A 14,362-nucleotide genomic window follows, 5' to 3' on the forward strand; every position below is an offset into this window, starting at 1 on the left:
AGTTAAAGAGTCTCTAAAAGACCTATCTTTTCGAAATGTCAGCAATGGTTGATTGGGAATATCTGTCCCAATCACTGGATCCATTTTAAGAAGGTTCCAATGCCTCCTAAAAATGTTCCTGAGTTTGTCCGAATCTTGTGAGAAGGTTGTGATCATTCGGAAGACCACTGTCTTTGTTGACCTTCTTAACCTTATCCTCCAGGAGATCCCTTCTGGTTATAAGGTTAACTCTCTTCAGAGCTCCTTCTAAAACCTGTCCACCATAACCTGTGGCTTTAAATCTCTCTATACGCTCTCCTGCAAATTTCTGGAAATCCTCCTCCCGGCTATTGTTCCTCTGGATTCGTAATAGTTCCCCATAGGGGATACTATTGATTAGTTTAGGAGGATGCCCACTGCGGGCATGCAAGATCGAATTACCCGCAGTGGGTTTCCTATATAGTCTGGTACAGATTTTCTTTTCTACAATTCTTACTTAAAAATCTAGGAAGTTAACTACTTCATTGCTGATTTCTGCACAACATTCTAGATTCAAATTGTTGTTATTGAGAACCTGCACATATTCTCTAGCTGTTTCTGAGGTTCCCCTCCAGACTAAAAAAAGATCAACAATATACCTGTACCAGGCCACCCCCATTTGGGTCCAAATCGCATTGCCCCCTGACCAGGCCACCTGCTCCTCCCCCCAGCCCATGAACAAGTTCACGTAGCTGGTGGCGAAGCAGGTGCCCATTGCCGTCCCGGACATTTGTTTGAAATACTGGTCCTGGTACAGAAAAACATTGTTATTCAAGCAGAACTCCAAGAGTTCTGTTATCATGGTGCTATGTTCTGTGAATTTCATGTTTATGTGCAATAATGGTGTGTAGGCTGGTGATATCCATCACTACCATTTGGTCACCTTCTTGCCATTCAATTTTCGATAGCTGTTTCAAGAAGTCCATGGTATCTTTAAGCCCACTACAAAATTTGCTAGGAAGTGATCTATGTAAATAGAAATATGTTCAAGGAGACTCCCCTGTGAAGAGACAATAGGTTTCCCCGGTGGAGATAAGGCGGAATTACCCCAAATTTGGCAGGAAGAAGGGTCTTGGTCTAGAAAGCATACTTTTGTTTATTTGGTGCACGCCACATCACCATCGCATCTGGTTACTGTGATTTCCGTAATAAAATCGTTTGGACTCGCCCCGAGAGTGCTTTTCTTTGTGCCTGTGGAATTGCGTGAAGAAAGGAGCAATAATAGTTGCGGGCGCACCACGCGCGAGAAGCACCCACACGAGAGTTCATGGATGAGGTGAAATAGGAAGCAGTGATATATATATATATATATATATATATATATATATATATATATATATATATATATATATATATATATATATATATATATATATATATATATATATATATATATTCACTGAAAAAACCATAGGTTTCACACCAGTTATAGTTAGGAATTAGCATTTAAAAAACCTATGAAATTGACTAAAAAAACCATAGCTTTCACACCAGTTATAGTTAGGAATTAGCATTTAAAAAACCTATTAAATTCACAGAAAAAACCATAGGTTTCACACCAGTTATAGTTAGCTGGAAATTTTACTCTCATAAAACCATTGAAATTCCCACGTTATAGTTAGTTGGACTTTTTTTTTTTGCCTTGGTGCGCTCCCGGTGCGCGTACCGGTGAACGCACGGGTAAGCGCAGTGTTATGCTGCGCCCAGGTGCGCGTACCAGTGAGCGTCCCGTTAGCGCCATTGCCGCGAACGAAAACATCTTTGTGACGTATTGCGTAGGCGCGTGATGCGTCTTATGACGCATGGCGTCACCGCACCCGGAAGCGCCCGAGCGCATACGATCGCGCAACGTAAACGCCCCCGGGCGCGCACCGGGGCACGTAGCGTAAGCGCGTCGGGTCATGGGACCTGAAAATAACACTTTTCATTGGTTCAGAACACTTTTGGTTTCCAAATTATGAAAGCCCGGGTCATGTGACCTAAAAATAGCACTTTTCATTGGTTCAGAACAGTTTTGTTTTCCAAATGATGAAAGCCCCCACCTTTTTTCTTCATTCTCACTTTGTTCTTTGAGTGAGGAAGACCTGCTTCTATTGATAGAGAAATGGCTACATTAGCACCGGCAGCTGGAGCATCTGCACCACCACAACCACCACCACCACGACCACAAGGGCCACCACAACATCACATTGGTGGTGAACGAGAAGAGGAGGAGGATGAGAGAAGGCAGTTCCTGCCTGAAGACAATCCCCCATATAAACCTAAGGAGCACTTTATATGGGAGTTTTTTAAAATGCCAAGGGGTGCAAAGAAGGTAAACGCTGCAAAGGTGACCTGTCTCATCTGTGGCGCTGTACTATCCAGGGGGAACCCTGCCAAAAAATATTCATTTGGGAATCACACAATGATTCGCCACATGCAACGATTGCACCCCAATAACTATTCTGCAGCAGAGGTGAGAGAATTGTGCAGAAACCTTCCCCAAACATCTTCCAGAGCCTCAACAAGCAAAGAACCCACTCCATCGGGTCCAGAGGCAAGGGAGATGATCCCAAACATTCAAACCAAGTTTGGCAGATACAAAATTGTTTGTATATATTGTGGTAAAACAATTAGCTATGGTGAGCAACGTATAAATCTCATCAACGTTGCTGGTGATAACCACAAGTGCCCAAAGAACCCTTAATTTTTTCCTGTTTTTTTTTTGCTCCAGTTGAGCCCTTTACAATTCCCTGTTTTTTATTTCTCCCCATAAAAAATATAAAAAAAATATAAAACTGTTCAGAAAAGCCAAAAAAAGTAAAAAAAAGTTCAAAAAAATATAAAACAACAAAAATAATAAAAAAACAGTTCTTTTTAGAACTACCTCCAATTTATAAAAAAATGCTACATTTTAAAAAAACTGTCATTCTTTTTTCCCCATGGTACGCTCCCCGGTGCGCGTACCGGGCGCTCCCCCCGCGAAAATCGAAAAAAAAAGTAATATTTTTTTTTGCCCCGCGGGGCCCTTTTATGGCCCCCTCATCAAACCCAGGGGGTCAAGGGGGGTCTACCCTGCCCCCTTTTGATCATTTCCACCTTTGTTTTTGCCACCTCTTGTGTCTCGATCCTACCGAGACACAAGATGGCGGCCGCTCCGGACTGTTTGGAATGTTGACAGACACCCGAGAGCCAATCAGCTTTCCACGCGCGAACACGCATAGCGCGCTGGTACGCGCCCGGTGCGCGTACCGGGGCGCGCTTATAGATATATATTTTGTTTTAACCTAAATTACTCAAAATCCACTGGAGCACATATCTTGAGACATAGCAAAGGCACATCGGACTACCAGTCCCTACAATTTTGCCAGTTTGGTGGGAATCCATTTAGCCGTTCGGGCTAAAAGTGAGTCCAACCGCCCTATGGAAATTAACATGGGGAAAACACGTTTTGGGACCGCCCTTTTATCTCGGCCCCCGCTTGACGAATCCCCCAAACTTTCAGGGAAGGAGCAGAGCGGAGCGGGCACTCTAATTTGAGAAATTCGCAAAAATTCGTCTACCGCGCCAAAGTTATTCCCAATAGAATGTTGCGGATTTCCTATGGAAACTAGGTCCTAACTATAACTAGGTTATATATATATATATATATATATGAGACATGCTACACTCGGGACTACTCACAGGTGTTTGGAGTTTTCTGCAAGGGGTGGAGCGGGCTTGCATTAGCAAGCGTACAAATGAGGGAGTGACGTGCAGTATGGAATTTCACTCACTTCTGCTTTGGGCGCTGAAGAAGGCAGGAAACTGCCGAAATGCATTCGCCGCATCTGTGCTAAATAAACCAGTGTTTCCCACCGTTTCCCCCTGGGTCGCTGTCTCTTTTCTCGGAAGGAGTGTTGGTGTATCAATTACAGCGTCACCCAGGGACGCTTCTCAGATGACCCCCACTGCGCTTTGGGCAACCGACTTCACTGGGACTTGGACTCTCATAGTTCTTCTTAATTTACCAGCGTTGGTTGGAAAGGCTGGCAGCCCGCCAGCGAAACCGGGGAGAAAAGAAAGCAGTTTGGGATTATTAATCCCATGCCGGGTAGAGCTCACTGTGGTTCATCCCCTGCTTAACAGACTCTCGGGTCGAGCTGGTTGCGGTGGTCTTGGGGACCGGAGGAGGCACTGGACAATTGGCACACCAAAGAGGTACTTTTATCACGGTGTCTGTGGGGCTCATGCTGTTCCCTGCCCCCCTGCAATGACATTGGTACTATTTGTGTCTCGCTCCTGCACCGAAGGTCACAGACTCCATTATGCTGAATTCTGGGACATGTAGTCCTGTGCTACACTCGGGACTACTCACAGGTGTTTGGAGTTTTCTGCAAGGGGTGGAGCTGGCTTGCATTATTAAGCGTACAAATGAGGGAGTGACGTGCAGTATGGAATTTCACTCACGGACTGCTTTGGGCGCTGAAGAAGGCAGGAAACTGCCGAAATGCATTCGCCGCATCTGTGCTAAATAAACCAGTGTTTCCCACCGTTTCCCCCTGGGTCGCTGTCTCTTTTCTCGGAAGGAGTGTTGGTATATATATACATATATATATATATATATATATATATATATATATATATATATATATATATATATATATATATATATATATATATATATATGACGTCCTGTCCACCCTTTTCCCTTTCGGGCACGGACCTACAGGCTCCGGGCCGGGAACAAAATCATGGACTCCCACGAGATGTAGGTGGGTGAAGCAGTGTCAATTTATTAAAACCATAAATTTCACAGGAGCAGTGCCTGCCATAATATATTATATATATATATATATATATATATATAGATATAGATATATATATATATATATATATATTTATATATATATATATATATATACACATAGATAGCTATGCAAAAAAGAAGCAGAGAACTCTGGGTAGTTCTCAATTTTAGGTGGAAAGCAGGCCTGTATAGAGCACCCTCAACACCTACAACACTCTAGATCTGTCCACCTCGAATCTCTACTTTTTTATCAAAGTCCACACTAATGACTAGCGAAAGAAAAAAAGGACTCTAAGAATATGCATGAATACTATATGAAAATTCTTGATCTGAACAATTGTGCGTTGGTCATATTAAGACCAAATACAAAGCCCTGACGAAGTCTGCTGTGATTGGAACAGCGATAGACGAAACACGTGTTGGCGAAAGGGCATGTCTAATATGATTGAATAAAAGACAATTGAAATCACATCAGCTTTAGATTTATGTGTGTTTCGAGACATTGTTTTTTGTGTGGGTATATATATATATATATATATATATATATATATATATATATATATGTATATATATATATATATATATCCAAAAATTTGCAGGGTTGCACAAGTTGGAGGAAGCCACTCGAGAAAGAAATCTTTTCACCAATTTATTCAGCAGTCTGCAAACATGAACAACTCAGGCGCTGTCATCAAACTATTCTTGCTGGACCTGTTTCGGGAGCCAAACTCCCTTCTTCTGCAGCATGTTGGGCAGAAAGTGAGCACAATTCACGCGCACACACCACCTGATGTATACCCGCCCATGGGCGTGGTTAGACACACGGCATCCTGGCTCTTGTAGTGTTGCGCAAATGTCTTTCCCAAGTGGGCTTGCTTCACTGTTCAAACTTAGCCCAATGTTCCCCATGTGGGTAGATGCAAGCCACATGAACTTTCATGTCCCGCTCTATGGCTGCCAAATGGAAAAGGGCAAGCGTTTCCTGCACACGCCAGCCCGCTTCTCGACCATTTTTCAAGCACTATTGTGTCCGAAAGGCTCCGCTCATTGAGATGGGCGGTGGGCGTCACTCCACGACCGTGACCAGCCGTTAACATCCAAAAATTTGCAGGGTTGCACAAGTTGGAGGAAGCCACTCGAGAAAGAAATCTTTTCACCAATTTATTCAGCAGTCTGCAAACATGAACAACTCAGGCGCTGTCATCAAACTATTCTTGCTGGACCGGTTTCGGGAGCCAAACTCCCTTCTTCTGCAGCATGTTGGGCAGAAAGTGAGCACAATTCACGCGCACACACCACCTGATGTATACCCGCCCATGGGCGTGGTTAGACACACGGCATCCTGGCTCTTGTAGTGTTGCGCAAATGTCTTTCCCAAGTGGGCTTGCTTCACTGTTCAAACTTAGCCCAATGTTCCCCATGTGGGTAGATGCAAGCCACATGAACTTTCATGTCCCGCTCTATGGCTGCCAAATGGAAAAGGGCAAGCGTTTCCTGCACACGCCAGCCCGCTTCTCGACCATTTTTCAAGCACTATTGTGTCCGAAAAGCTCCGCTCATTGAAATGGGCGGTGGGCGTCACTCCACGACCGTGACCAGCCGTTAACATCCAAAAATTTGCAGGGTTGCACAAGTTGGAGGAAGCCACTCGAGAAAGAAATCTTTTCACCAATTTATTCAGCAGTCTGCAAACATGAACAACTCAGGCGCTGTCATCAAACTATTCTTGCTGGACCGGTTTCGGGAGCCAAACTCCCTTCTTCTGCAGCATGTTGGGCAGAAAGTGAGCACAATTCACGCGCACACACCACCTGATGTATACCCGCCCATGGGCGTGGTTAGACACACGGCATCCTGGCTCTTGTAGTGTTGCGCAAATGTCTTTCCCAAGTGGGCTTGCTTCACTGTTCAAACTTAGCCCAATGTTCCCCATGTGGGTAGATGCAAGCCACATGAACTTTCATGTCCCGCTCTATGGCTGCCAAATGGAAAAGGGCAAGCGTTTCCTGCACACGCCAGCCCGCTTCTCGACCATTTTTCAAGCACTATTGTGTCCAAAAGGCTCCGCTCATTGAGATGGGCGGTGGGCGTCACTCCACGACCGTGATCAGCCGTTAACATCCAAAAATTTGCAGGGTTGCACAAGTTGGAGGGAGCCACTCGAGAAAGAAATCTTTTCACCAATTTATTCAGCAGTCTGCAAACATGACCAACTCAGGCGCTGTCATCAAACTATTCTTGCTGGACCGGTTTCGGGAGCCAAACTCCCTTCTTCTGCAGCATGTTGGGCAGAAAGTGAGCACAATTCATGCGCACACACCACCTGATGTATACCCGCCCATGGGCGTGGTTAGACACACGGCATCCTGGCTCTTGTAGTGTTGCGCAAATGTCTTTCCCAAGTGGGCTTGCTTCACTGTTCAAACTTAGCCCAATGTTCCCCATGTGGGTAGATGCAAGCCACATGAACTTTCATGTCCCGCTCTATGGCTGCCAAATGGAAAAGGGCAAGCGTTTCCTGCACACGCCAGCCCGCTTCTCGACCATTTTTCAAGCGCCTGCCATAATATATTATATATATATATATATTACCTACTGGCGATAGCCAGTAGGTATATATAGTTAGGATTTTTTTCCTATGGGATTTTTGAAAATTCTATGTCGAATAACTTTGGCGTTTGAGGACAGAATTGGCTGAAATTTTCAGGAAAATGGAACATTTTGTTTCTGAGCAGCCCATGAAAATTTGGGGGGGTTTCGTCAAGGGGGGGCCGAGAAAAAAGGGGGGTCCCAAAACGTGTTTTTCCCATGCAATTTTCCATAGGGCGGTTGGCCTCACTTTTAGCCCGAACGGCTGAATGGATTTACACCAAACTTGGCAAAATTGTAGGGACTGGTAGCCCGATGTGCCTTTGCTATGTCTCAAGATATAGGCTCCAGTGGTTTTTACGAAAATTAACTTTGAAAAATATATATTGGGCTACATTGGGCTATATATATGTTGGAGCCCAAATGTAGCCCAATGTAGCCCAATGTAGCCCAATGTAGCCCAAAGATGGTCACCAGAGACAAAAAAAAACAAATGTAGCCCAAATATCAGCCAGATGTAGCCCAACTATAGCCCAATGACAGAATGTCCCAGAGTGTTCTAAAGAACAACTAGAGTGCTAACAGTCCTACTTATTACAAAGGTATGGCACACCTGAAGCCATCTTGATTGGAATAAAGTGGTAACTCTTAAAACATTTAATTTAAAAAGGAACAAAATGAGGGGGTTCATTTTGCCATAGAAAGTATGATTAGCGAATATATGATGAAATCCCGCATACCATCAGTCCGCAAAAAAAATCCTGCATGTACTATTAGGCCGCAAATTAAAATAACGAAAACTTTTAGAACGAATATGCCTTTAGCATACACTAAACAACTAAACTACCCTAAACCCTAAAACACTACCCCCAGCATGACCCTACACTACACAAACAGTACAACACTACCCTAAACCCTAAAACACTACCCCCAGCATGACCCTACACTACACAAACACTACAACACTACCCTAAACCCTAAAACACTACCCCCAGCATGACCCTACACTACGCAAACACTACAACACTACCCAAAACCCTAAAACACTACACCCCAGCATGACCCTACACTACGCAAACACTACAACACTACCCTAAACCCTAAAACACTACCCCCAGCATGACCCTACACTACACAAACACTACAACACAATCCTAAACCCTAAAACACTACCCCCAGCATGACCCTACACTACACAAACACTACAACACTACGCTAAACCCTAAAACACTACCCCCAGCATGACCCTACACTACGCAAACACTACAACACAACCCTAAACCCTAAAACACTACACCCCAGCATGACCCTACACTACGCAAACACTACAACACTACCCTAAACCCTAAAACACTACCCCCAGCATGACCCTACACTACGCAAACACTACAACACTACGCAAAACCCTAAAACACTACACCCCAGCATGACCCTACACTACGCAAACACTACAACACTACCCTAAACCCTAAAACACTACCCCCAGTATGACCCTACACTACACAAACACTACAACACTACCCTAAACCCTAAAACACTACCCCCAGCATGACCCTACACTACGCAAACACTACAACACTACCCTAAACCCTAAAACACTACCCCCAGCATGACCCTACACTACGCAAACACTACAACACTACCCAAAACCCTAAAACACTACACCCCAGCATGACCCTACACTACGCAAACACTACAACACTACCCTAAACCCTAAAACACTACCCCCAGCATGACCCTACACTACGCAAACATTACAACACTACCCTAAACCCTAAAACACTACCCCCAGCATGACCCTACACTACGCAAACACTACAACACTACCCAAAACCCTAAAACACTACACCCCAGCATGACCCTACACTACGCAAACAGTACAACACTACCCTAAACCCTAAAACACTACCCCCAGCATGACCCTACACTACGCAAACACTACAACACTACCCTAAACCCTAAAACACTACCCCCAGCATGACCCTACACTACGCAAACACTACAACACTACCCTAAACCCTAAAACACTACCCCCAGCATGACCCTACACTACGCAAACACTACAACACTACCCAAAACCCTAAAACACTACACCCCAGCATGACCCTACACTACGCAAACACTACAACACTACCCTAAACCCTAAAACACTACCCCCAGCATGACCCTACACTACGCAAACACTACAACACTACCCTAAACCCTAAAACACTACCCCCAGCATGACCCTACACTACGCAAACACTACAACACTACCCTAAACCCTAAAACACTACACCCCAGCATGACCCTACACTACGCAAACACTACAACACTACCCTAAACCCTAAAACACTACACCCAGCATGACCCTACACTACGCAAACACTACAACACTACCCTAAACCCTAAAACACTACCCCCCAGCATGACCCTACACTACGCAAACACTACAACACTACCCTAAACCCTAAAACACTACCCCCAGCATGACCCTACACTACGCAAACACTACAACACTACCCAAAACCCTAAAACACTACCCCCAGCATGACCCTACACTACGCAAACACTACAACACTACCCTACACCCTAAAACACTACCCCCAGCATGACCCTACACTACGCAAACACTACTACACTACCCTAAACCCTAAAACACTAGCCCCAGCATGACCCTACACTACGCAAACACTACAACACAACCCTAAACCCTAAAACACTACCCCCAGCATGACCCTACACTAAACAACCACCACAACTCTACACTACATTAACACAACACTACACTACACAACACTACACTACACAATCACTAACCCACGAAAAAATTAACACAAACCCACTTACCTCTCTCGTCATCGTGGTTTTCACAACGCAAATGCATTTACCATACATGCCTTTAAAACGTAATTCTTTGTAAAGGCATGCGCGATAAATGCACATGCGTTTTGAAAAAATGCGGGATAATGGTATGCGAGGTCAATGACCTTGCGGGATAATGGTATGCGGACTGAAAGTCTGCGGGATAAAAAATGCGGGAAAATGGCTGCAAACCATGATTAGCAGCAGACTTCCCTGGTGAGCACTAGCTTTACTACAGTGATCTAATGAGCAACTAGAGTGCTAACATTCAGAATTTATGGCAAATGTGTGACACATCTGAATGCCTTCTTGATAGAACCAAAGTAAACAAGCATTGAAAATGCAATAGATCTCGCCCTCGTTTAAGTTAAAGCCATTCTGTTTGTAATGAGGTGGCTTTTTAGCTTTGCTTTTATTAGTGTTTTTAAAACTTTCATGTAAATAACATGCATATGTATGCATATATGTATATGTATGCATGCATTTATATTTATATAGATATGCAGATTATATATGTTTATATATGTATATTACCTACTGGCGATAGCCAGTGGGTATATATAGTTAGGATTTTTTCTCTATGGGATTTCTGAAACTTCTATGTCTAATAACTTTGGCTTTTTTGGACGGAATTGGCTGAAATTGTCAGGAAAATGGCACATTTTGTTTCTGAGCAGCCCCCAAAAATTTGGGGGGGTTTCGTCAAGGGGGGGCCGAGAAAAAAGGGGGGTCCCAAAACGCGTTTTTCCCATTCATTTTTCCATAGGGCGGTTGGACTCACTTTTAGCTCGAACGGCTGAATAGATTTACATGAAACTTGGCAAAATTGTAGATATGGTTTGCCCGACGTGCCTTTGCTATGTCTCAATATATGTGCTCCAGTGGATTTTGAGAAATTAACGTTTAAAAAAATATATATATCTGTGACAGCGCTCCGGTTAGCGCCCCGGTTCGCGTACCTGACGCGTAACGGAACTTCGCGAAGTGAAGCTGATTGGCTCTCCGGTGTCTGTCAACATTCTAAACAGTCCGGAGCGGCCGCCATCTTGTCTCTCGGTAGGATCGAGAGACAAGATGTGGTGAAAAACGAAGGGGGAAATGAAGGAAAGGGGGCAAGGTAGACCCCTCCTGACCCCCTAGGATTGATGAGGGGGATATTAAAGTGCCCCGCGGGGCAAAAAATAAAAAAACATTTTTTTTTGCGATTTTACGCCGTAGAGGCGCGTCCCGGTACGCGAACCGGGCAGCTCGCCGGGCAGCTAACCGAGCAGCTAACCGGCAGCGTAGCTGTCAACATTGTAAACAGTCCGGAGCGGCCGCCATCTTGTCTCTCGGTAGGTTCGAGAGACAAGATGTGGTGAAAAAAGAAGGGGGAAATGAAGGAAAGGGGGCAAGGTAAACCCCTCCTGACCCCCTAGGATTGATGAGGGGGATATTAAAGTCCCCCGCGATTTTTTGCGGTAGAGGCACTTCCCGGTACGCGAACCGGGCAGCTAACCGGCAGCGTAACGGGAGTCCGCCATCTTGTGTTTTTGGAGCGTCCGGTTCGCGTACCGGGTAGCGTCCCGGTAAGCGTAACAAGGGGAAAACCAAGAGAAACAGTAAAAAAAAAATGAAGGGAATAGATTTCCAGCAAACTTGGCAATATTGTAGGGACTGTTTGATGTGCCTTTGCAAGGCCTCAAGATATGTGCACGTGTGGATTTTGTCTAATTAAGGTTAAAAAAAATATATATATCTGTAAGCGTGCTCCGGCACGCTTACGTTACGGGTTTTGTTTGCGCTGCAGAGCCGATACGTCACGGTTATGCGACGCGTCATGAGGCGTCTCACGTGGCTACGTGATACGTCACGTAATAAAGAATATATTTTACAGCTATAGATATTAGCTTTTAAAAAAACAATGAAATTCACTGAAAAAACCATAGGTTATAGACCATATATAGTTAGGAATTTGCATTTACAAAACCTTGAAAATTCACTGAAAAAACCATAGGTTAGAGACCATATATAGTTAGCTGGACATTTTATTGACATAAAACCAATGAAATTCCATATATAGTTAGTTGCACTAACTATATATCGCGCACCCGCAATCCACTGCTGATGATGTCACATATTACATCATTCATGACATGGTCAGTGACATCACTGATGACATCACTGATGACATCTCAAATGACATCACTGATGACATCACTGATGACATCTCAAATGACATCACTGATGACATCATGACACACCAATGCCAGTTACTACATACGCACTCACTGATTCCTACGTCTACACACACATTCACTCATTCACCCATACAATCACTCATACATACAGTCACTCATTATTACAACACTATCATATGCACTCATACACCTATGCAGACACTCACACACTGCCACTCATCCATGGAGTTACTCACACACCTAGTCAGTCCTGTAAAGAATCAATCACACTTCCATTTCCTCATCTATACAGTTAAACACAGAACACCATACTTCAGTGACATCACTGATGACATCACTGATGACATCTCAAATGACATCACTGATGACATCTCAAATGACATCACTGATGACATCATGACACACCAATACCAGTTACTACATACGCACTCACTGATTCCTACGTCTACACACACATTCACTCATTCACCCATACAATCACTCATACATACAGTCACTCATTATTACAACACTATCATATGCACTCATACACCTAGTCAGTCCTGTGAAGAATCAATCACACTTCGATTTCCTCATCTATACAGTTAAACACAGAACACCATACTTTTTCACACATACACTAACATATACTTACTCTCTTATACAATCACTGATACAAGTACACATTGATATGCACAGAGTCACACACCTCCCAGCCAGCCACACACACACTCAGTCTTCCATACATCCACTCATTCTTCAATATGTAAAACATATTTAAACTTTACAAAAACACACAGACACTAGATGATGTCATCAGTGATGTCATTTGAGATGTCATCAGTGATGTCATCAGTGTCATTTGAGATGTCATCAGTGATGATCACTGACCATGTCATGAATGATGTAATATGTGACATCATCAGCAGTGGATTGCGGGTGCGCGATATATAGTTAGTGCAACTAACTATATATGGAATTTCATTGGTTTTATGTCAATAAAATGTCCAGCTAACTATATATGGTCTCTAACCTATGGTTTTTTCAGTACATTTTCAAGGTTTTGTAAATGCAAATTCCTAACTATATATGGTATATAACCTATGGTTTTTTCAGTGAATATATATATATATATATATATATAGATATATATATATATCTATATATATATTTATATATATATATATACACATAGATAGCTATGCAAAAAAGAAGCAGAGAACTCTGGGTAGTTCTCAATTTTAGGTGGAAAGCAGGCCTGTATAGAGCACCCTCAACACCTACAACACTCTAGATCTGTCCACCTCGAATCTCTACTTTTTTATCAAAGTCCACACTAATGACTAGCGAAAGAAAAAAAGGACTCTAAGAATATGCATGAATACTATATGAAAATTTTTGATCTGAACAATTGTACGTTGGTCATAATAAGACCAAATACAAAGCCCTGACGAAGTCTGCTGTGATTGGAACAGCGATAGACGAAACACGTGTTGGCGAAAGGGCATGTCTAATATGATTGAATAAAAGACAATTGAAATCACATCAGCTTTAGATTTATGTGTGTTTCGAGACATTGTTTTTTGTGTGGGTATATATATATATATATATATATATATATATATATATATATATATATATATATATATATATATATATTTTCTTTTATTCTATTTAATCAAGCACTTACATTCAGTCCTGCACACATCGCCAATCAAAGCTAGCTGAATTCCCCCATCTCCGTAGACAGCTTCCCAATGCATCTTCATTTCAACACAATTAACATTATCTCACCATTAGTGAAGATTTTCTGACCAAACGCCAGCTGTTGGTTTGAACCACTAGGCCGGATTTCAGCAGACACATTGACAGTAGAATAGTTGGCACCAAACCAGTGTACTGCAAGAGTTGCATTTACTCCTGGTTGAAGGAAGGTGGGAGCTGTGATGTAGTACGACGGCCTGAAAAAAAAAACTGACAGTTA

General features: G+C 43.2%; 1 protein-coding gene across 1 annotated transcript in view; it reads right to left on the minus strand.

Annotated features, from left to right (window-relative positions):
- LOC144762795 (CD109 antigen-like) overlaps nt 1-14,362 on the minus strand; it is a 628,126-nt gene that overhangs the window by 518,492 nt on the left and 95,272 nt on the right. Inside the window, exon 2 of the mRNA XM_078648065.1 lies at nt 14,173-14,339. Within this exon, the coding sequence (XP_078504191.1) occupies nt 14,173-14,339 (167 nt within the window). The remainder of the gene's footprint in view (nt 1-14,172; nt 14,340-14,362) is intronic.

Source organism: Lissotriton helveticus, chromosome 6 (assembly GCF_964261635.1).
Source record: "Lissotriton helveticus chromosome 6, aLisHel1.1, whole genome shotgun sequence".
In the NCBI taxonomy this organism is placed as follows: Eukaryota; Metazoa; Chordata; class Amphibia; order Caudata; family Salamandridae; genus Lissotriton; species Lissotriton helveticus.